This window comes from Emys orbicularis, chromosome 10 (genome assembly GCF_028017835.1).
Source record: "Emys orbicularis isolate rEmyOrb1 chromosome 10, rEmyOrb1.hap1, whole genome shotgun sequence".
NCBI lineage: Eukaryota > Metazoa > Chordata > Testudines > Emydidae > Emys > Emys orbicularis.
In genome coordinates this window covers 16,848,685-16,873,305 of record NC_088692.1, presented here as the reverse complement: position 1 = coordinate 16,873,305, position 24,621 = coordinate 16,848,685, and the positions used below count along the sequence as shown (strand labels likewise).

At 41.0% G+C, this 24,621-nt stretch overlaps 1 protein-coding gene across 1 annotated transcript in view; it reads left to right on the top strand.

Annotated features, from left to right (window-relative positions):
* The window catches only part of REXO5 (RNA exonuclease 5), a 29,233-nt gene extending 14,178 nt beyond the window's left edge, over positions 1-15,055 (top strand). The window contains exons 7-21 of the mRNA XM_065412575.1: positions 649-798; positions 1,005-1,093; positions 2,202-2,317; positions 2,966-3,104; positions 3,888-3,982; positions 5,586-5,688; positions 6,352-6,488; positions 6,882-6,990; positions 7,388-7,498; positions 7,610-7,747; positions 8,269-8,361; positions 9,639-9,858; positions 10,518-10,720; positions 11,532-11,641; positions 14,986-15,055. Coding sequence (XP_065268647.1) covers positions 649-798; positions 1,005-1,093; positions 2,202-2,317; positions 2,966-3,104; positions 3,888-3,982; positions 5,586-5,688; positions 6,352-6,488; positions 6,882-6,990; positions 7,388-7,498; positions 7,610-7,747; positions 8,269-8,361; positions 9,639-9,858; positions 10,518-10,720; positions 11,532-11,641; positions 14,986-15,055 — 1,883 coding nt within the window. The remainder of the gene's footprint in view (positions 1-648; positions 799-1,004; positions 1,094-2,201; positions 2,318-2,965; positions 3,105-3,887; positions 3,983-5,585; positions 5,689-6,351; positions 6,489-6,881; positions 6,991-7,387; positions 7,499-7,609; positions 7,748-8,268; positions 8,362-9,638; positions 9,859-10,517; positions 10,721-11,531; positions 11,642-14,985) is intronic.
* The last annotated feature ends 9,566 nt before the right edge of the window (positions 15,056-24,621 follow it).

Below are 24,621 nucleotides of genomic sequence, written 5' to 3'. Positions count from 1 at the left end.
AGGGGTGGGAAGGGACCACCACGTTTCCAGCCTCAGTCCTCCCCAAAACCTGTTCATCCTCCCAGTCCTGCTCTGCCCTCACTCCTTCTCCGCCCCCCAGACCAGCTCCGGTCCCAGTTGCAGCTCCACTCTACCCCTTGCCTGGCTCCGCCCTCATTCCTTCTCTATCTCTAGCCCCAGTTCCACCTTCAGCACAAGCTCCGCTGCTGAGGAAGCCTTGGCTGTGCACTAATGGAGGAGCAAGGGCAACTGAAACAGTTTGAGCACCACTGACTTAGTGGAAAGATCTCTCTTTCTGCTTGCTTTGAGGAGTTAATAGCAACAACAGATAAGATGAAATTTTAAATAATTATAATACTTAGCATGTATCAAAGCAGGGCAGTATCATTATCCCTATGTTAGAGATGGTAAACTGATGCAGAGATAGATGAAGCGACTTGCCTAAGGTTACCTAGCAAGTCAGTGGCAGAGCCATGAATAGAACCCAGGTCATCTGAGTCCAGTCCATTGCTCTGTCTGCTAGTCAACTCTGCCACCACTCAAAGTGAAATGCGATAATGTGCATGTTAAGTACAGTAGTTTATCCACTCTTAAGAAATACTGTATGAACTTGTTGGCAGCTTTTAAAAGTGTAATTTCTTATTATAGGTTCAGCTTCTGCCTCTAGTGGACGTATTTCTAAGAACTCAGACCTGCAAAAAGACCCGATCATTGAGAAATACGGCAAGGAAAAGCATGGTCTGACCAGCTATATTCTAACCTTGGAAGAGATGAGAAAATACGATTATCCTTTAGAAGGTCAGGCCATATACATTTTGGTAAAAATCCCAGCCTAATATATTTAAATAAATCCCATTGGTTTTCACTGGGAGTTTTAGTTGCACAAGGAGTGCAGGCTCTTTAGCAAAGTCATCTCAGGCTTTCATTCTCCTCATCTATACCTGATGAGTTACATGAGACAGATTTCTTCTTCTTGTTCTCAGATCTCTTATTTTTCTTTCTAGGATCCCCTGGGTGTGAGAATTATGTCCACACACAGTGCGAGAGCCCGAGGACAGACAGCAGCCCCCTCTTTGGGCTGGATTGTGAAATGGTATAAAAATACTTCTTGTCTTAAAGAATGATAAGAAATTAGTTGTACAACCTCCGCTGGCTCCAAAAATAAAGTCAGCCATCCTCTGCGTGTTCTAGAGCATTTCTACCAAAAAAACACAGTTGTAAAGACACTATCTGCCCATCTGCACCAGCAATTCTTCTGTCAGTAGCACGAGGGCAGCCTCCCCAGTGAGAGAGTTCTCAAAAAAAAAAATGCAGCATAGCCAAGACGTATGCGTTAATGCTCCCACCATAACACTCAGCTCCACAGTGGTTCCCCACATACCATGCAGGAGGCAGGACAGACAGATCCACTGCTATGCAGACTGTCCCTCTCTCTGCAGAATGGACATGAGGAGGATCATGGGGGCTGTTGCAGCCTTTGCACACTAGAGATGGGGAAGTGGGAGAATTCCTTCTCCTTATGCATTTCCCCAGCGCCAACACAGTTGTTCAGGCTCTGTGCTGCGCTGAGGATTGCCCCTTCATGCACTTTGGTCCTGGAAGAAGAGCCTTGTTTTGGCATCACCTGCGCCCTTTTTAAATAGGTGGGCCCATCTCTTGCTTTAGCACTTCTTGGCAGAGCAGTTGCAAAATTCAATCAGTTGTGGCACTCTGGGTGTAAAGTATGAAGTTATTCTGTGATCAGTTCTTCCTCTTAAAGAGTAACTGCGTGTTACAATTTCATGTGCACCTGCTACATTTGTAATGGGCGTCAAAGATTAATCAGAACTGTTTGCACTATTGAAAACTAGTACACCGCTACCTCGATATAACGCCACCCGATATAAGACGAATTTGGATATAACGCGGTAAAGCAGTGCTCTGGGGAGGCGGGGCTGCGCACTCCGGTGGATCAAAGCAAGTTCAATAGAACACGGTTTCACCTATAACGCGGTAAGATTTTTTTGGCTCCCAAGGACAGCGTTATATCGAGGTAGAGGTGTAATAGAAGGTAAATCTTCCAGGTTAGTAACTTTTTTAGTGGTGATAGCAATTATTGCAATCAAAGCAGATTTTAATCTGCTGGTATTCTTGAGACAACTGATTGGCAATAAACCCAGTGCTGATTTCTGATCTGACTTTTTTCTTTTTATTTCTGCTAGTGCCTCACTGAGAAGGGGAATGAAGTAACTCGAGTCTCACTGGTGGATGCAGAGGGTCGGTGCATCATGGATGAGCTTATAAAACCTGAAACCCAGATACTGAACTACCTCACCAGGTATCCGGTATATAAACTTCCTCCGTGCTTCTCCTGTAAAAGTGAGAGCCAGTCAGACTGAGTCTGGTCCATGTGGCCTTTCAAGAATGTCTGATGCACTTAGCTTTCTGCACTGTTCCAAGAAAAGCCTGGATTACAGGTTAATGATTCAGCACAGATTACTCTTTTACTATCCAGTACAGGTTACTCTTTTACTGCTAGTTATAGCAGACATGGTAGAGCATGAGATAGCAATCCAGGCCTGTGCTCTATAAAATGAGTATATTATTTCACTAACTTTCAGAGGTACCAAGAGCTGAGCTGTGTGGAACTTTCATAATGAAACCAGGCAAAATTCAAGCTACATTTCATCCCCAAAATTTTAAGATTGGGCCTAATTTCACGCTTTTGCACATCTGGAAAATCCCTTCTGCTACTTTCAGCAGCCTTCCTTCACCCAACAGGCCCCAAAACATTTCCTTACCAGTTTAATAAATCCCCCTGTGCTATGTCCTCGTCACACTAGAATAATTTATACAGGAAGCCACAGTTATAAATCTGACATGGTCACATTTGTAATCTATGTATTTTATGTGTCTTGCTTGAAATAATCTCTAGTAAATGAAGTTGCTAATACGTTGGTTTATATTTGCCATTTTTGTTTTGAAGATACTCAGGAATCACAAGAAAGATTCTTCTTCCAGTGAAAACAAAACTGCCAGAGATTCATGACAAACTAAAGAAATTGCTTCCCCGTGATGCGGTATTAGTGGGTCACTCTTTAAATGTTGACCTCCACGCTTTACAAGTGAGCAAGCTCTTACGAGGATTTCCCCCAGCCCTGTTGGACCTGTTTTGTCTGGTGCTTTTCATACTTGAACCAAAATAATTCTGGTTTAGAGCTGTAATCACTTATTTACCAGGCTTTTGTTAAGATGGCCTACGGGTGTAAAAATGTATAAGTTTAAAACATGAGGACTTCTAAAAAACACAGAAGTCAAGAAGTAAGAAAGCTGTAAAAGTCTTCACCAGCAGCCTTAGCTCTATATCCTCGTTTCCCTTCAGTCATTGCTAGATACACCTAATTGTATTGTGGTAAAGACAAATCTTTCGTATGGTAAATTTAAATGACCATAATATATCATCCTACAACTGAAGAGCATAATCTGTGCCCATTTTGCCAGTTTATATATTAAGTAGAGGGGGATTTCAGACCCCGTCTTGTGGTAATGTGTAGGGTATTTTGTTGGGCACCTATGGCCTGTATGTACATGATGAACATGCAAAAAGTTGACCTCTTTTTATGTCTGGAATCTGGGCCAATAGTCAGAGGGTCTGTGGGAAACAATTGGGGAACCCAGCCCATAGGAGGACTTATCTCTGCATTTGCAACCTCTTCTCCTTGTATTTCACCACATGGAATTCTGTCAATTCTTCCTTATCCCCCAGGGAACATAAGAGGCTATCACAAGGTTAAGAATGGGCTTATAATGGAAAGCCCGTCACAGTGTTAACTGTGGAGTTACTACCACAATTCCATAATACTGATGTTCTTTTACTCATATTGTTGGTGACATTCTCTCTTCTCCAGATGATACACCCCAGTGTTATTGACACCTCATTGCTTTTTGTCAGACACAAAGGTCGACGGTTCAAGCTAAAATTCTTAGCAAAAGCTGTTTTAGGGTACGTTTTTTTACTGTGTTGTCATAGTTTATGCCAACGGATAACCAGTATTACTATGTAATATTTTACCAATCACAATTATTACACCAGGTGCATGAGTGTTTATCTAAAACTTAATATGTTTAGAAAAATCAGATTATATAATGTACATGAAATAACACATGTAATGTGAATTATACTAGTACACTTCTACCCCGATATACATGTAATGTGAATTATACTAGTACACTTCTACCCCGATGTAACGCGACCCGATATAACACGAATTCGGATATAACGCGGTAAAGCAGTGCTCCGGGGGGGTAGGGCTGCACACTCCGGCGGATCAAAGCAAGTTCAATATAACGTGGTTTCACCTATAACACGGTAAGATTTTTTGGCTCCCGAGGACAGCATTATATCGGGGTAGAGGTGTAGTAGGCGATGTATGTATTCACAGTAAAGGTATGTCTACACTGCACACTCCTTATGGCAGTGTGTTGAGTACAGACATTACAAGCCCCCCAAGCACAGGTATAGATAGCAGTGTAGATGGTGAGGCACTGCTTAGGCGAGTCGAGCATATCGTACCCTATATGGCTCTCTACACACCCAAGCAGCGCCTGCTGCTATTTTAGCAGTGTAGTGACCCACTGCCTCCCTGCTGCTGGAGCCTCTCTCTGGTGTGGAGAAAGGCTCTGGCAGAGGGGAGGCAGTGGGGAAAGACTCCACATACCCTCCATGTTGCTGCCAGTGAGTGTACAGTGTAGACTTACCTTAAGAGTCCTGCCCTGAACATTAAACAGTTGAAGTGGACATGGCAAAGAAAGGATTACTATCTCCATGTTACAGGTAGGAAATGGAGGTAGAGAGGTTAAGTGACTTGCCTAAATCATACAGTGACTATGTAGGAGAGCTAGAATTGAACCGAGATCTCCTAACTCCCAGTCCAGTGCCTCAACTACAAGACCATGCTTCCTCTAATTCTGTTAATTGTGAGCTGCTGAATCTTACATCTAAGAGGCCAGGATACTCTTTTTCAACACTTTGGCTTGAATGTGTCTAATTCACACACATGACTAGGAGACTCATTTCAAATTAGCAAGAAAGTGAATACAGCAAGCAAGGGTAATGTTTCAGGAATTGTGCTTTGACAAGTTTATTTTGAGTTTTTAATGATATTCCATAGCGTGCCAGCAAACATTCTATAGTATGTTTTGTAGACATAATGTATTCTTTAGTAGTAATGGTTTGGTGAGATGAGAGGAGAGACTGCTGTACTACATGCAAATTATGAGATGGGGAAACTAGCAGAGTGTAGCTGGTTGAAGATAAAGATAGCTAAGGTCTGTCAAAGCACAATATAGTCCAAGGCATCTATGAAATCTTTAACAGTGGTAAGCAATATTGAACATTGCAAAAATTCTTTATATATTTCAATGGCTTTTGGAACATTTCAGAAGAACACGGTTTCAAAGATAATTGAAATACAACAGTCTTTGAGCACAGGAATAAATATACCACCTGAAAAGAACAAGCTATGGGCTTCTGAAAAACTAAATACTATATCATTTAGGGTGTGAAAACTGCTAACCTTTCTGTATGTTTTACTTTGACATTTTAGGAAGGAAATTCAATGTGAAAATAAAGTTGGTCACGATCCAACAGAAGATGCTGAAGCTGCACTTGAATTGCTTCAATACTTTATTGACCAGGGACCCAGAAAGGTATGTAACTTTGTAGGATATTAAAAAATAACTTTAAAAGCTCAATAGATATAGTTTGTAGCCCTCCTAAAGAAAAAGAAAAAGTTGATTGTTTCATGGTTTCTTTTTGTTAGGATAATTGTGCACTTGGACCCTGATCCAGGAAGATAATTATGCTTTAAACATGCAAGCATCCTATTGACTTTAGTGGGACCATTGATGTGCTTAGAGTCAGGCACATGTTAACGTGCTTTGCTGAATCAGGACTGCTATCATCATCTCTGGGAGCAGCATTCCCCACTTGTGGAATGTACAGGGACACTCTATCAGTCTTGGTAGAAATTGGCTGATCTTCAGGAATGCTCCAAAATATATCCTGGTTTTTTTTTTTTAAATCCCTCTAGTCTCTCCATTATGCTCATGTTATTGGTCTTTTCCCTGTTTTCAATATTACCCATTTTGGTTCCAGTTCTTTTTCCATGTCTTTTGCTAATTTAAGGCACTTGTACACTTTCACAGTTGCAAGGGATTGGCTGTTATGCACAACTCTATCTCCCAAATCCTTGGCTTCCAATTCTAAATCAGAGATGACTTTATGGAGACACATTGCTGGATTGATGCCCGTGAATGCTGTGTGCTTGAAAAGTACCTTGAAAAGGAATTAGTGTGTTTTTGTCTTTCTAGGTAGTAGAACTAAATTTGGAGACAGTGCTGTCAGCCCCAAATCTGATGGAGTCGTCACAGCAAAAATCTGCATTACAACTGCAACAGAATGGAGTCCAGAAGCAGTCAAGTGAACCTCCAGGCATACTCAAACCATGGTAGTAGGACTTCCAATGCATACACAGCCAGTTCATTGGCGTCAGTTCTTTGTGAAATCATATTAATACATTGTTTTACCTCAAAATGATATTACTCTCTTCCTCTCAAAATATATTACTTGCTATTGAGTTACACTAATCTAACCATTTTTAAAAATTAAAAGGCTTAGATTACTTCATAACAGTGAATTTTATGTGATTCTCATTTTTTTAATATATTCAGGACACAAGATGATTATTTTCAGGCAGTGGGAAGTTTAAGTTAGTTTTAAAAATTCTCTTTCAAGGAGAACTAGCATTTTTTTTAACAAATACTTTCTCAAAGGTTTCTAATTCAGTCTAAACTAAGAGTTAGTTTTAAAGATGAGTTGATATTTACCATGACTCTGTTAGTTTTTTAGACCATTTGAATGCTACTGGCCAAAAAACTCTCCTTTTGAGCAGAAAGGAACTAGCCTCTTCTGGCTTGTGTCAGAACAGTCTGAGCACTTTGAATAAACAGGTAAGTGAACTTAGAACAGATTGTTCTAAATATGTATCTAAGAAATAGAAGTTCTACACATTCTTGTGTTTTTTGGGTTTTTTTTTTTTTTGCATTTAAAAAAGTTGAGTAACCTAAAATGGTAAATGTCAGCAACAGTCTTAATGCTTCCTTGGGTGAATCAATTTTGTCATCTTTGAAAATACATTTTGATCCTGTATTGTCCTGAAATATGCCCATTTTATGGGCAAGTAAATAGGAACTACAAATAGGTGAAGTGACTTGCCCAAGGTCACCTACAGAACGAGAGGCAAAGTTGGGAATTAGAAGCTAAAAGTTCTCATTTGCAGGCCCCTGCTTTAATCACTTGACTGCATACCCTGACCATCATTACTGTGTGAATTTTTTCCCCCTGTAGATACTTAAAAGAGCTATACAAGAAGTTCCTCTGTCCTCATTCAGTGTCATTCAGTTCGCTTTGCGTTCAGAGCATGTTGCACCAGACCTTGTTGCTGAAGTTTGTGAAAAGGTAACAAAGCTATATCTTAGAATATTCTTTAAAGCTGAGCTTGGAGAGGGACCCAGCACTTTTCAGATTCTTTGTTTTGTAAAATCCCTGCATTAACTTGTATTCCTATAGATGAGAATCCAGCTAGCTGACATGCTGACTGTCTATGCGGGTCCATTTGATAAAGACTTTTGCCTGAAGTCTTTAAGGAGAGAATTTAAGAAGTGTGGTCCTATCCAATCACTTACTGTGCTCACTGAAACACACCAGGTGAATAACAGAGAGAATCCTTTTAACTATGTTAACTTGCTGACATACAAAGTCACTGTTTAGTTTTACTAAGAGATGTGGCTCAGTGGAGGGGTGGAGATGGTACAACTTAAACACTGATTGGTCTGCTTGTTTGGCAGTGTGGTCAGCACCACCAAGAACTCATTGTGGAAAAGCTATTGTAAACAGCCAGTATGGTTTAACTCCACCTTTGTTGTGCTACTAGCTCAAACAGTGGTCTTTCAAAGAAACTGTAGCATAAGAGTCCAGGATACTGGGGCGATGGAAATTTTCTCTCCTTAGTGGAGGGAAGAGCATTAAGGCCCTTAATGGCAAAACAATGGGTTGTGAGTTAAGTTAAAGCAATGAAAAATCCTATTTAATGCTGTGTCTTTAATGTATTACATATAGAATATAAAAGGCTTCTTAGGATATCTTCCAACAACCTGTTAAACACTTATTTGTGAAAGGAGAGGGATACTGTAATTGAAGACTCAGCGTAATATTCTTCCTTTTAAAAGCCCCACATCTGTATCCAGTATGAAGTATTAGAAGCTGCTCAACTTGCTATGGAAAGTCTGAATGGAGCTGATGTTGCAGGGTCCTATATTAAGGTATATAAGCATGTGCTAAAAGCCTGAATTATATTCAACGTAGGACTACATTAAAATATGGACATGAAGTATTTTTATAGCCTCTTTCATCAGAGGATCTCAAAGAACATTACCAGCATTAATGAACTAGGCCTCACAACACCTGTAAAGTTTACAGAAGTAATTAAAACCATTTTACAGATGAAGAGATTTGGTTACAGAAAGGTTGTGACTTCCCCCAGATCGTACAGCAAGTCAATGTAAGAACCAGGAATCCTGGCTCCCAGTCTTATGTTCTGAATGTAAACCCTCCTTAGGGTTCAAGTTGCTAGATGTCCTCAATGACTGTATTAGTTAAGGTTGCCATGGCACCCTGGTCTCAATCTTGCTATGTCTCGATCTGATCATCTATCAAAATGGTATATAGTCAGTAATTCTTTGTACTAGATTCTTACCATCTAATTATAAGTGATGTATTTAAGATTATCTGCCCATCATGGGGTCCACTCACTGCTAAGGATGACGCCTCCTGGCTGCTCTGGGGGATTAGCTCCTTCCAGATGCTATGTGCTGCTTTGGTGGTCGCTCAACCTGTCTCTGCAACATTAGCTGCTCCTTCTTCATAATGTGGACCTCTGGCAAGATCACTATGCATGTTTCCCCCTTCTGGGGTATCAAAATCTTCAGCACAAACTGTTCCAGGCAGTCTGCTCTCCACTGCCTGGTCTGTGCCACTTCCCCAGTGACTGGTAGGGGGACCTAGGCCCGCTCTCTACTCTGGATTCCAGTCCCAGGGCCCTCTCAGCAGCAGCCAAGATCTGCCCTAACCTATAGCCTTTCCTACCTTTCTATGGCTCTCTCCCCTTCTCCAGCCCAAACTCCCTCCTCCCAGGGAGTAACTGTGCACTACCCTCTATAGTGCCAAACACCCCCTCCCCCCCTTCTCCCAGGGGTTGACTGTATTCTACTTCTCTGCAGCTCTTGAGCTTTGTACAGGCCTTTCTGTTCCCATCCAGCTGAGCCTCATCTAATTAATCCCTGCTACCTGGCTGCTCCTCCAGGTGCAGCCTGGGGAGTTAATTGGCTCAGCTAGCCACCTTAACCCCTCCAGGCGGATGTACATAACCCAAGGAATGTTTAGAGAGCTGCAGACACACTCATTTTCTTTAGACAAACTTGTTTGTCAGACTTCTGGGGAAAAATGTAATTTGTAAATAGAAGGTAGAATTCCTGAGACCCATAGTCCCTAAAACAGCTCAGACTGGCACGTTACATGTATTTCCATTTGATACGCCCAGGTTCAGAGACCCGTCACTGTGATGATGCTAGACTGTGACATGCTGATAAAAGAGCTAGAAATGGATATTGAAAACGAAGGTGTGATTTATGTGACGGGGCTGAAGAAAACCCTAACTGAGACAGACTTGCAAGAGAAATTCAGTCATTTGAAAGACCTGCAAGCTCTTTTCTGGCCTAGGGATCTCAAAAGTGGGAAGCACAGAAATTACTGTTTCCTGAGTAAGTAAATGTCACACACAACACCCAATAGGCCTAATTTTGCAGACACTCCTCACCTGGGCCTCCCATTGAAGTTAGTGGAGACTATACTCCCTGTAGCTCAGAGTAAGGTGACACTATGCATTGCCATTGGATCATTTCTAGCCAGCTGCCTAATCCCTGTCACCCATGTAGCTACATTTTGCTTTAAACTTACAGGAGTTTTTAAAAAATTAATACTACTTTAGATATTAATAGCTCCTGCATCTAGGGGAGTTCCGAAGTGCTTCACAAACTATATACCCACTCCAGCACTGAAATTCCTCGGGGGGGGGAAGATGGCTGCCATGCAGCTTGCAATCTGACAAGTGCCATGGCTTGTTTGTCAGGAACTCGGTTTATGGTCTTATCTAAAAAGACATCCAGCCAGTAAGCTGTGTAGAATTCAGCTGACCTACCCAGGGATGGCTGAAACGCTGAACAAACTCCACTGGAATTTGGATCTGTGGCTCTACAGAGTCCGATGCTTAGACTGAAGCAGAAGACGATGCTCCCCTTGTGAGACTGTGCTACAACAGTGACTCTAGGCCTAGTCTCCCATAGGCCACAGCTTTGCCCTCTGGGTGCTGAGAACTACGACTACTGACCTAGGGTACTTGTGTTTTGTTTTTTCTTTTAAGAGTTTCAAACCTCAGAAAGTGCCCTAGAGGCTCTTCAAGATATAAACGGGCAAGGAGCTGAAGGCAGCCGACTGCAAAGTAGGAAAGCTCTCACTCCTAGCCACCTCCACAGATGGATTTGTCATATGGACCATAATGATGGGAAGCCTAGTCAGCTGGCACATCACATCCTACATGTGAAAAAGGAACAACTATCTACCTCTGTGAGTTAAATACCTTTGTCATAGTAAATCATAAGGCAAGGTAGAGTGGAATGAATACAGCTCTGGGAGCTGGGAAACCAGACTTTCCAATCATAGGTCAGACACTGACCTTCTATGGCTTTGGATAAAATTTTTAACTTCAGCTTCCTGTCTATAGAATGGGTTTACCTTATTCTGGGGGCAGAGGGGTGTTTAAGAATGAATTAATATTTGTAAAGCAGCTTGAAGATGTAATGTGTTACATATTTTAGTGTAGAATCTGTTAGACAATTTCAAAAGACCAGTGCAACTGGTTTCAGTAGAATACAATGCTACACAGGAATCCGAGACCTACATTTTTCAAAAGCAAAAAGACCCGGTGTTAAAATAAAATATATGGGGAGAAACATGAAAAAGAGGGGGTCATATGCAATGGGGATGGCTGTTAATAAAGAGTATAGATTGATGGGGATCTCCATGGTTGAGTACCTCAAAGGAAAGAACAAATAATCTTTACTGGCTAAAATTGCAAATCAGTTTGCAACAGTCCTGTGATTCCCTGCAGCTCCCCAGTCACCATGCTTCAACTCCAGCCTGGAGAGACCACCTAGGAATGACAAGATAAGGTACCAACCATCTATCCATGGCCATTCAGACCCTGGTCACAGAGACTGCCAACAAAAGATTGCTAGTCTTCATGTTGTACATTCACATCCAGTAGGAACTGTAGTGAGTCCAACTGCTTTTAAGGCAGCAGTCAAACTTGGATTGCTGATGAAACCTAGGACAATAGGATCTAATACTAATACCATTTTGTTCCTGTTCTACCCAGGAGCAAGACCTAAGGAAAAAGCTGAAGAAGTTAGACCGCAGTATCAAAAAGCTTTATAGAAGTCTGGAGAATAATACACTTTGTGTCGTTCTGTTGCCAGGTGTGAACAGGTAATATTTACAAATAGTTTTCAAAGTGGCCAGAGAACAACGTATTGCCAAGCAAGTTAGTATTTCCTGCATTACAATGAAATTTAACACTGGAAATGGGGGGTGAAAGGGATTCTTCATAGAATCATAGCTTGTAAGGCCAGAAGGGACTATGAGGATCATCTAGTTTGACTTCTTGCATAACATGCATGCTAAATAAAATTTTATCCAGTAAATACTGCATCAGGCCTATAACTTCTAGTTGAGCCAGAGCATTGAAATCAATTGTGATATGATGGAGGCTCAGATTAGGCCTCCATACCTCAATTTGCTAAACTGCCAAGGAAATTCTTCTCATTTCAGTTGTCACCCTTCACTTGCCTTCCTGTCTTTGATAAAGGTTTCTTCCCACACCCCCTCCTATTTTAAATGAATGTAGTTTCATGCCCTCCGGTCTTGCTAGTAATGAGTTTCAAGCACTCACATAAAGGGGCAGGTTGGCACCTCTGGAAACTGTAGTCCTGAATTTATACATATAACAGCTACAGACCAGGCAGCAGGTGTGCGCACTTCCTTACACAGTCCTTACTTATATGCTTCATCTTTGACTTGGGACCACATCTAGTGAGAAGAGGAGGGTGATAAATTGTTCTCCTTAACCACTATGGATAGGACAAGAAGCAACTTAAATTGCAGCAAGGAAGATTTAGGTCAGAGTAGACATTAGGAAAAACATACTAATTAAGCACTGGAACAAATTACCTATGGAGGCTGTGGAATCTCCATCACTGGAGACTTTTAAGAACAGGTTAGACAAACTCCTGTCAGGGATGGTTTAGATAAAATGTCCCTGCCTCAGAGAAGGGGACTGCACTAGATGACATAAGGTCCCTTCCAGTACATTTCTATGATTTTATAACCAGTGTATTCTTCCTAAGCCATTGAATACCCATCGAGTGGTAACGGGACTTACTGGACTTGAAAGGCTCCATGTGTTCTCAAAGCCAGTTTTTTGGATGCTGTTAGATGATGGATTTTTCAGTATTCTAAACAGGCTATGTAATTTCAAACTACTTAGAATGGTAACTTGATATTATGAATTAGAAAAATTCAAGTGCATTCAAACTTCACTTTTGTTAGCCAGAGACCTTGTCCTTGGCTATGTACTTATTTCAGTTAAATCTTCCCTCTACTCCAGAGCTAATTCAGCATCCCCCTATTCCATTCAGATAGAGATTGGACCATTTTGTTCAGTTATATTCTTGGCTTTCGTTCATCTTCAATAGAAAAGGCATGATTATTTCATGGAGATGCAGAGAACATTTACTATTTACCTTTCTTGTATACGAAAAAAGGGCATACTGTGAAATTAAATGGGTCAGAGGCTTCTCTGAATGAGCTCTTGCCTGTTTGACCATGCGTGCTCTTTACCATCTGTGAAAGGGGTTTTGAAAGTAAAGAGATCGGTGTGCTGTCAATGAGGTGTTTGCACCATCTTCCATACCAAACAGAGCTGTCCCTGAAGGTTATTCTCTGCCAGAGCGAGACTGGGACAAATACATACTTGGGTTTAACTTGGACTTCAGATGAATGAATTTAGATCAGGGCTGCACATAGTTGCAGCCTAAGGTACTTTTATGGCCCCCATCACCACAGTATCTGAGTGACAATCTTTATCTTCACATCACCACTGGGAGGATTATCTCCATTTTACAGATAGAGAGGCCAAGTGACTTGCCTGAGGTCCCACAGGAACTCTGGGGGAGCAAGGAGTTGAACCCCTTGTCTCCCAAATTCTAAGATAGTGCTCTAACCCCTGAATATCCTCACTTGCCTGAGCATCTTATGCAGCTTATGGATTGCAGTTCTGCTGGTGTTTGCTGGCTCCACTGACACTTAATGCAGGGTAAAAGAGAACATATTACAACAGTATCAAAAAGTTACTCTTGCTTCTGTTGACTCTGGTTACTTGAGTCAGGACGGATCACATGGGTCCTGTTGACATTGCTGCTCTATCTCGAGTAATCTGTTGATTCTAATCAGGTTCTTAACCAGAAGCACAGATGCAATTTACTTCAGTCCATCCAAATTTGGTATGGCCCTTTGCTCAAGTCAGGACTAGGTGGGCATTAAGCTAAGTGGCTTATCCTGTCATATAAATTGACTAATAATATATTGGTTGTTCATTCAGCTACATGGTAACAGTAAGGAGGCTGGCTAGCGCCAATTATACCTTCTTTTAGTTTAGAAGCTCGGTTTATTGCGTGCAGATATCCTGCATCACCTTGCTGTAACATCAGGAGTTATTTTTCAATTGCTTATCAGCCACTTTGTGTACTAAATAGACTGGTTTGGCTGTTCAGAGCTCCAGCAAGGGATTCACAGTGCAGTCTTTCTTTCAACCTGCTACAGCAGTTGGTATATGCAGTCTAGTGCAAGTGTATTTTTTGCTAAGCTCCACCTGGAAGACTGCCTTACCTAATCAGCCCTGGGGGAAGCCTGAACTCTGGGATAAGCTGCTGTAGGCTTTTTTGAATTCTCTTCTCTGTCCTTTGAACATAAGCCCTGGGTGTAGAATCATGTTTGAAGGGGGTTTTATGGGTATATGCATTTTGCTGCAGATAAGCCTGAGATTGTAGAGAGCAGCTGTGAATTAATTGCTGTATTTTCCCCTACATGTGATTTGCCAATGAAGACCTCATCTTTTTTCCCTAATTACTCATCAGAGCTCAAGTGGAAGAGTGTAGAAAAGGGCTCTTTGTGCATGGCCCCCCTGAGAAACCCACTATAGAGTCCAGACTCGAGGTTGGATTCACTCTCCCCGTCACATTTCCCCTCGTAATCCTGCACATAACAGTAATCTCACCACTTCCAAACTGTTAGTTCCTGCTGGGTCCCATGCACAGCGAAGGGGGAGGCAACCAGTGGACCTGAACAAGGGTGCCTGCTGCAAGGATCAGACCAATTGGCAGAACAGTCTGTGGGAGGTAGCTGCACCAGCAGGGACCGCATGGCAGCCTTAGACCATGACTGTCAGCGTATCCCCTGGCTCAGGAGAATGGAGTCACTGTCCCGTCTTGGGAGAAGTTTCCTCTCATACCAAGAAACAAGGAGTATTGACCCTCCTGTGGCTTTCCCACCTAAGGGAGAAGCTAGTCCCAGATACATTTTATTGTTATAATGAATACACTCTAGTCTTTCTTGGGTAAATCCGCCTACCTCCCTACAAGACCATAGCCTAGTTCTTCAGCCTCTTGAAGCTGGATGGTGTCACCATGATGAATGTTGATTAGCTGCTAACTTACTGCAACTGACCATTTGCTCGGAAGAATGGAAGTAACAGATTTCTCTTCTTTATGTTGCAGTGTTTATGGATCATTCTCTGGCCTTGGTCTGATGGGAATAAAGGAAGAAAGCAGGAGTAGTGCCTGTTAGACTGCCAGGTTTTAGAAAAGTCTTTTAAGATTTTTTTTAAAAATTAATTCTATACCCCAAGAACAAGAGGCTCTGCCAGTGTACTTTAACATTTAAAAATAAAAACAATTCAAAACTGTTAATGCAGCAACCCCTTCTTCTATTAACACTTCTAGCTTTGGTGCTTTTGGCTGGCTAGTAGCCAGCTCAGTGCTTAGGGAGCTGTGTGTGTGCAGATACTGCCAAGGCAAAACCAGTAAGCTAGGATGGTCAATTTTTCTAGAAGCTGAATGGTCCCTATCTCGAGGGGGTTTAAGTCTGTCAGCTGGGCTGTTTTCACTTGGCCGATCCTCGACAGACACACTATGCAAAATTAACGGACATCTGTCCCCCAAAAAAGCTGCTTTGAGGTTGCAGGAGCTCTACACCAGTGTTGTGGAGCCTGCTGGAAATTGGGCCTCAATTAACATTTCATGTAAAGTCTATTATAGATGGTGTGTTATGCTTTTCAGTGTAGCTGTGCACTTCATAGAAAAGCACTTTACTTTGCCCTGGGGAAGATGGAATTGTGATTCACATCTTGGGCCATTTCCACTTTTTTTCCTCATAAGAGGAAAAATTACAACTCAAGCTGCAGCAAGAGCAAAGAAAAAGTACCTAACAGGTGAAATTCACATAGGCATAATGATGAGGTTGCACTGGGCATAAGATAGGAAACCAGGACCCCACACCTACTTAAAGAGCAGCAGACTTCCCTAGGCAGGAGGAGCAGCATTGTAACCTTTTGGGTTAGGCCTAGTTTTGGAGGTAGGTTTCACAGCCGAGAGCAGAGGATGGTGGTGTCTTTAGCAGGATACAAATAATTTGCCTCATCCCCTGCCCCCCATCAGGGCTTGCTTTATGTCCTCACAGGTTAACTAGTTGCTGCTAACTGTTAGTAAATCAGGACCCCCAAAAAACTAAACAAGCTCTCATTTGATAGTGAGACAGTAATGCTCCAGTTGAGAAAGAGGAACATTTTTTCCTGTAAGAGAAAGCAGTTCTAGAAAGAGGAGAATTAATCAGACTGAATTATCTCGCAGTCCTGAGAAGAGGCATTCAGTTGTAAAGCAATGATTAAGGACAGGCCAAAATAATCAGTGGAGATATTAGAACACCCCCCACCACATCCCACTGACCATTTTCCCACAGGGATAAAGGAATTAAAGTTACTCATCTGGTGAGTTACACTCTGCCTTGATCCATCCAAGGAAGTTCCCAACAAAAACAACGAATGGAGCCATTGTCTGTGCTAAGAGGGATAAAAAAAAGCAAGATTCCTACTGTCCATTAAGCAGCTTAGTCCCCTTCTGGATATGCAGTGCTTTTACTGGTGGAACTCCTGTGGGTCAGCAGAAAGCATTCATACCTTAGAACTATAAATGAAGATACCTGGGACGTCAGACATACAGACAGTATTTGTTGAAGGAAGGAAAGAAAGAGCAGTGGCCTAAAGGGGAAGCAATACTGAATGTGACAAAGGTATCAAATAAACAGCAACAAGTTTAATTACGACATAAAGACTGTACTGTCCTCAGTCTCTATTGCAAAGCTCTCACTAATGTCAGTGGGAGATCTGTGGATTGAAGGGACTATGAACTCCTGAAATATATCCCAGCCCAAGGACCATAACTGAACATGGAACGCATCCCTCCCCTCCAAATGAGTTGGAGCCCCAGGCTGCCAACACACAGAGTTACACCAGGGCAGCGGCAGCATGAGAATCAGATGGCTGGAACTGGCTCCATGCCTGGGATCCCATCCCCCACTCCAAGCAGACCTTGGCCCAGCTTCTCTGCTGCATCATATTTTAATATAGGAGGGGAAGAAGATGCTAGGTGACTAATTTATGAACGACTGATCCAGCTCCCACTGAGGTCAATAGCAAGATTCTGACTTCAACGGGAGTTGGACTGAACTCTTTGGAAGTGGAGGCCCCACTGATGGCTGGCTGTACCCAGCACACCTCCTTGCTTTGGTGTATGTCGACGCTGCAGCTAGGATAGTGCTTCCTAGCACAGGTAGACATATACACATTAGCTCTCCTCCAGCCGGTGCACTAAAAATAGTGTGGCCACAGTGAACGAGCAGCAGCTCAGACTAGCTGCCCGAGTACAAACCGGCCCAACCCATTGGGTACGTACTCTGGCAGCTAGCCTGAGCCCCTATCGGTCCCACTGAGGTTTTAGCTCTGCTCGAGCTAGCATGCTAATGCATGGTCTTGCTGCTTGCGCTGGAAAGTGCCCCCCCAGCTGCAGTGTGGACATAGCCTTTGATTCCTGCACTGCAAAGTAAAAGGCTTGTTTCCCCATCATGCGATTAAGTGAAGCAGTCACTGCATTGCAAGCAGTGAAGACCATGTTTAGTTGGTAAACATACAGGATCCTGTTTGAAAAGTTATGGAGATGACAAATAATGCTGGCAACAATCCTATTTATAATCATTAAAAAAATAATTAAAGTTTCCCCTTTTAATTGAAAATGTATGTAAAAAGGACTTCAGCTTTAAATAAGACATTTGTACAAAGCTTTAACACAAAACAGTGAACACCAACCAAAATGTGCATTATGTAAACACCAAAATGTTCTTCATTTGTTCAGTAATGCACAGAACAATGCTGCAAATTCCCTTTCCAGTGGATTGAATTTCTGTAGCTATCCCCCCCACAAATCTTACTGGAATACAGGAAATCCAGAAGCTTTGAAACATTTACAGAGCTACAGTAGTCAAAATACATTGTGACGAAAGGATTTTTTAAGGGATAGTTTAAATACAGAAATATTTTTACAATCTCACAGGTAAATGAAAGGCAGATCAGATTAGAAAAAAGCACCAAAATATTTAATATACATCTGGCACAAAGTCTACAAGAAGTCGGTAATGGACAAACCAATCCCTTGCTTTTTAGAGAAAGGAAAAACCAGACTGCATTTAATACTCTTATTTAGTAAGGGACACAGCTTAAAAAACAAACAAATCACACCCAAGACTACTATAACCAAATAGAATCTCTTAGTTTGTTTGCTTTGTGCTTTTGACAGCACTTCGAAGAGCACATTCACTGTTTCCACTCTGTGGGACTTTCACACAGTAACAACTGGTGAGAAAAAGTGTAACCGTAAAACCACAAATATTGGCAAGGGGACTCAAAGCAGCAGGTATAGTACCTGGAACTAATATTATAAAAAGTTTCAAATTGGCTCTATCCCTTTAAAAAAAAAAAAAGGGGAACAGGATGCACCCCAACCAATTTCAAGCATTGAAATTGCAGAGCACATCTGATACTGTTACATATATAAGAGAAAGCATGGCCCTGTAGACACCCGACACATTAGTATTTTCCAACACTGAAGACTGTTGGATGAGGTATTGGGCATCTTTTAGGTAAATCCAAAAGGCAAAACATGAATCCTATGACTATTCCCAGCTATGCAACTATGTTGGAGTGTTCTCCTCTGACAAGGTTTTTCTCTCTCCCTGCCCCCAGCTGGTTTTAAGCAGGAATGCCTCTTAAGAGAATCAAGTGCACTGACTTGTTACATAGATACTGGACAATATTAAACCAATTGTGTTCACATATGATTGAGTGAAAGCCACATGAAGTTGTCCAAAGCTGAACAGATCTAGGTTAGCTTTAGTTATTTCTCTGGGGATATATAAGCTATATAAAAATGATTCCTCCTGTCATGGGCAAATTGAGGCTAGGTCTACACTACGGGGGGGTGGGAGGGGGTTGACCTAAGATACGCAACTTCAGCTACACGAATAGCGTAGCTGAAGTTGTGTATATTAGGTCGACTTACCTGGCTGTGAGGACGGCGGCGAGTCGACCGCTGCTGCTCCCCCGTCAACTCCGCTTCCGCCTCTCGCTGCGGTGGAGTTCCGGAGTCGACGGTAGAGCGATCAGGGATCGATTTTATCACAATAAATCGATCCCCGATCGATCGATCGCTACCTGCCGATCCGGCGGGTAGTGAAGATGTGCCCTAAGACTAAGCCGGGCTCAGATCCATCCAAATATTAAGTGTTACAAGAACAAACCTTGCTCTCTTCAAACTATTTTACTCTCAGCAGTCCACTTCTAGACAATATTCCTTGATCTTGCCCTCACACTCAGTGACTCACTGCTGCTACAGCCCCTCACGCCAGCCATCATGGATCCCAAATATCCAGCCTTAGGAGTCAATCCTGCAAGCTGCAGCAACTTCTCCAGGACCTGAATCGCCAGCAACAAGCAGGATTAGGTCCTTAATCTGCTCCTGCCTCCCTTTTTCCCTTTCATTCATCATCTGATCTTTAAAATATCCTTTAAAGAGCAAACACGCTTTTCAGATCACTGTTTACAGACACGCTAGAAACTGTAGCCTTAAAATATTAAGCACTATGCTGTAAAGTCCTCTAATGCTAGTACTGTATTCCCGTAAGTGTAACAGCAGCCAGCCTTGAGCTCCGCTGGAATTTCATGCAGATCTGTCATTTCTGTCATGCATGACTTGTCCTGTTTAGTAAACCAGGGACAGCAAAACAAGTTTCACTGCTGGTTCTGCATAAATGGCAATATTCAAGTAAACATGTATTCCACAGCAGGTAACCTTCAGCTCCAAAAGTATAATTTAAGGAAAAATAAAGTTATAGCATAAACAAAGACAAAATGCTTTTCTGCCGGTGTATAGAGCTATCTCCAAATATCCAGAGGGGGCTTATTTGAAGAGAGTACGACTATGCAAAGGTAGGAGCTTAAAAATTGTACAACCTCCAAAAAACAGTTAGGCTTATATAAAACTAAGACAGAGAGGTTGATTACTATACCAGAGAGGAACTGCTATAAATTCCATAGATCATTTAAGGCAAGCTGTTTGCAGAACTAGTCTGTTCAAGCCTGTTGCTTCACAAATTCCCAATTTTGTATTTTATTTTGCTTCTGCACAGATAGTGCAGGAGGTCAAATGAATGACATACTCACTAGCGGGAAAAAACACACAACAGCTCTGAGTTTGGAAGAATGGTCTTACAGCTGCACTGGCTGCTGTGTAGCATATACATCAGGCTTAGACAGACAGTAATTTTGCTGTGCATTTTGAATGGGAGGGAAGAAGTGGCACGTGAAGACAACACCCAAACGGATTAAAAGAAAGCAAGAGTTAAACTAGCATGCCATCATCTCTAACAATTTAAGAACTTCTTAGCTTTTCTTGAACATAAAGTTACACGTTGATCTTGAGAGGCAGGAGAGAATGGACACAGCTACTGAAGCTGAATTGGTCCAAACAAATGGAAGGTACAAAACTGATTAAAATGCTACAGTTACAGCCTAACATGGAAGGAGGGCAATGAAACATACAAACATTTCTCATGGTACTTACTGCATTGGGTGGGTTCTTAATACATTCTAAGAAACAAATTGAATAGGCCACCCTGTTCACAATTAAGGAATGGCTTTTTGATCTCCAAGGGAAGGTCTGTTTGTTACTGATATACTCTAGCCCAAATGGAGGGGGGGCGGGGAGGAGAAGAGGAACCCCCAACACCACAAGAGTGACTTTGTATTTCTCCTACATTGTAGGATGGCTAACATCCTGAATGACCTAAACTTGTTCAGCAGTTTGACATGGTTCTGGGTTTTTTAGATACATGGGAATGGCCCATTATAAGATTCAATGAAGCTGCATGCACATTATTAGCCGTACTTTGAAGACTGCAGTGAATTTAAGGAGACAGATAATATAATGAAGTAGATAGTTATCAAGATATAAAATCCTGGAAGGAGAGAATGGTGACACTTAACCACTCAGTAAATCTAAGAACAGATCAACAACCAGATATTACATGGTGAATGAATTAAAGCCTTCTTTCTTACAGTGTGATGTGTTTTATTGCGGTTATAGAGTGAAATTTGAATTCTGGATTTATATAGTCAATAGTTTGGAGAGAGAAAGATTATTACATACACGCATGTGTGTGCGCCTGACTATAACAAAATTAAGCAGACACCTAACTTTAAACATATACAGCAATTTAGAGTACATATTCTTCAGTATGTGTGTGTGTTTGGTCTTTTAATGAAATACTAAACTGAAGAATTTTTTTAAGACACTTTAGGTAGTATCTGAGATTCATTTTTAAACATGAAGGGCTAAATTCTGCCCTCAGACATGCACACCTTTCCATGAAACTCAGCCCAAGAGTAGAATCTGGTACCCAATTAATTAAGGCTGTCTGTGACATCATACTGTAGAACACACAGCTGCAAGACCTGGAAATTTACAAGGCTATGCCATGAATGAGGATATAATTTCAGCTGCCAACCATGATATCAGAGCTGAAGTTACTTTAATCACCAGAGACTAGAGATGGAGTTTCCTTATTCAACACTGTTTCATAAATTGTTTATAAACTAAGAGGTTAGTTTTATTTATATTATATAAATAAAATGAAAGGGATATTCATATTGAGACCGTCTCATGTCAATACCAAGGACTATTCTCTTGGGGTTATATCCATTTCCCAGAACGTGTGTGATAAGCTGAATTGTTGATAGTTTTATTTTCCTGTGGTTTGTGTAGTAGAATTGCACAATATTAAAGCTGTAATTTTCCATTTAGAATAGCACCTGCAGCAAATGGATTCACATATTCAACATCTAGTCTCATTTAATGTATTCTCAGTCACGTTTAACTACCATCCAATGTGCGTGATCCTGCAAAGGATCCTTGACTTGCGAGACTAGTCCTATTTGACCTCAATGGCAGTACTCACACGAATAAGGAGTTTGCAGGATGGAGCTCCAATTAATCTGGGATACTAAATTTTAAAAGTGTTGTGAGCCACAATACTACATAGCTGTCGAACACTCTGTGTTTTCACATGAGTCACATTCTTTAGGTGTAGAAAGGAAGGCAATAAAATGACACGAAGCTTGGATATCAGACCATTTTCCCAGTAGATGACAAACGGTTGCAATGCATTTCTACAGCTACTTACCCCAAGATGTAGCAGTTTCATTCACTACATCATCAAGTTTTAGCTATACTTCTTTAAAAATCAGCAACACAAAAAAATTCTGATGGTTTCAAGAATCTCATCAGCATCATGCCCATTTATAATCTCTTGATCTACACTTATATATAAAATCTTTAATTTATTAAAAATGTGAATATATTTGGCCTATTCTGTGGAAGTTCACAGTTCAACCATTAAATAAGGACTTCTCAGAGGCTCAGGGATTAATAAAGGTTTCCCAGAAACATGTACAAACTCCAAGCCCATGACCAATATAGTGAGCATTAAAAAGCAAGCTATATTTGATGTTTAGGATCATCAAAATATCAGGCAATCCAGAATAAGTACTGTGACTGTCTGCCACTCACATTGTTCTGAAAAGTTGCACAACTCAAGCAAAGAACAGATTGTTAGACTTTGTAGTCCCTGGTTTGTATCAATTTTAAAATCACAAACTTGACTTTTTGTATTGTTTCTCTTCTGTAATCCAAAAGTGACATTTAGTATAGAACAAAAATAAATGGCTTTTTTTCAAGATAGATTTGGCTAGCATTATAAGTGTTTGGTATCCAATAGGCTGGAATGATTCCTGCTAGAGTAAATAACGATAGAACAGGGCTTTCCTTTTGTTACAACAGCATGGCACCAAGCCACCCAGGTTTGCATTTTTTTCAACCGGAATTTCCCCTCTTTCACACAACTACCGCCACCATCCTGCCTTGGCAAACCACCCTGAATTACACCTAATGGCTAACCCTTTGTGCTGTAGAATTTTCCTCTGTACCCCAATCCATATTCAGATCAGACCTTAAAAACACTCTTCAGTTTCTAGGCCATAATCCTTTGTAGCCATTAAGTAATGACTGTACAATTTAGTACTTATGTGCATGCAATAAGTATACATAGAGCAACCAATTTTCAAACTTTGGGCATTTTAAATTCTTTTTAGGAGAAAGTGAAGTGATTTAACAAAACAAAACAAAAAATACAAGATACTAGAACATTACCAGAATACATATGTAGCCTTAAAGTTATAAATAAAGAGCCTCTCCATTTATGCTCTGGCCAAATCTACACTTAACGGTTTTGCTGGCATAGAAATGTTGGTTTGAGGTGCGATTTCTCACATCACCAGCCCCAACCATAGCGGTGTGTTACCAAAGGGCCTAATATAGATAACAGCTTTACTGTCAAAAAAAGTACTCTTGCTTAATTTGCTTACCAAACCAGAATGCTTATACCAGCAAAAGCACCTGTTTACTGGTATAACTGTCTACACTAAGATGGTTTTGCCAGTATACAGACAAAATGTACACAAAGCTTCAGCATATATTTAATTACCAGGAACCAAGTCCTAAATTTTGTGTTTCTCCTGCAAGTTGACAACCTTTTTTATACTTGAAACGGGAGCAACATTAGTTTTCCATAATTTTTACACATCCCTAATGCACGCAGAACATTGACCTCTCATCATGGTGAGAAGATGTAATTTGAGAACATCTTCTTAAACAGATACGTACTTTAGTTTAATTACACAAGCATTGTTAATGATTCAGGATCTCAAAACTCAGATCTTGGCGTTGGATTTGCTAGCATGCAGTGACCATTGTGAGAGTCCGCCGGGGCATCTGCCTGGCCACTGGGATGCAAGGTAGCAATTTACAATTTGCTTTAAAGAGTCCTACCGCACAAGAACCATTGGCCAATAGGAACTAATTGCTCACCAGTTTCATTTTTAAATTTAAGCCATTTTATGATCCTGAATTACAACTCGGAAAATAAAGTTGTATAATAGAAATGTATCAAATATGGAGCCAATGCTTAGCTTAATAGAAAGCCTCAACAGTTATCCCTTTTACCAAGAAGTATAAAAAAGCTGATATACTAAAATTAAAAAAGGTAGCATCAATAACCAAAAAAATTTCAACCAGTGTTAATAAAACTCCCTTTTTAGGTCACAACAGGCAAATAATCCCAGTACAGGTAATTTAAAACAATAAAATGAGTCCTATTTAAACATTATTAAATCAGCCTAAAAATGAATCGTCTACAGTGTTGTCATTAAGAACACATTGAAGAACGCACTTTTTCATTGGGTGCCAATGTTGTTGCTGCCCCAGAAAATTTGGAGGGATGTAACTATGCTTTAGCAATTAAGTATAGGTTAAAAAATTGGTTTGTCAACATTAATGCAAGAGATCATCCCTACACAGGTGTACTGCACTTGCCAGACAAATAAGTTGATAATACTTAAGAACAGATCAAGTGTAAATTAAAGCAGATTTACATACCCCAGTTTCCCTCGAAAGCAGCTTTTTTGCTTCTGTTAATGTTTACCAGCCATAAGATGCAGAACCTTTGGCTCCAAAGTATTTTCACGTAGCCATAAAAATATGAATGACTTCTTCAGCAGAAAGGAAAATTAATCAAGGAAGTCTACTTCCAGTAAAACTGAGGTAGCACTGCTCTTTTGCATGTGATGCTTAAGTAATTTAGATACAAAGTGTTAACTACAATTCAGTTGACTGACAGGTACAGTATGTTTTCAT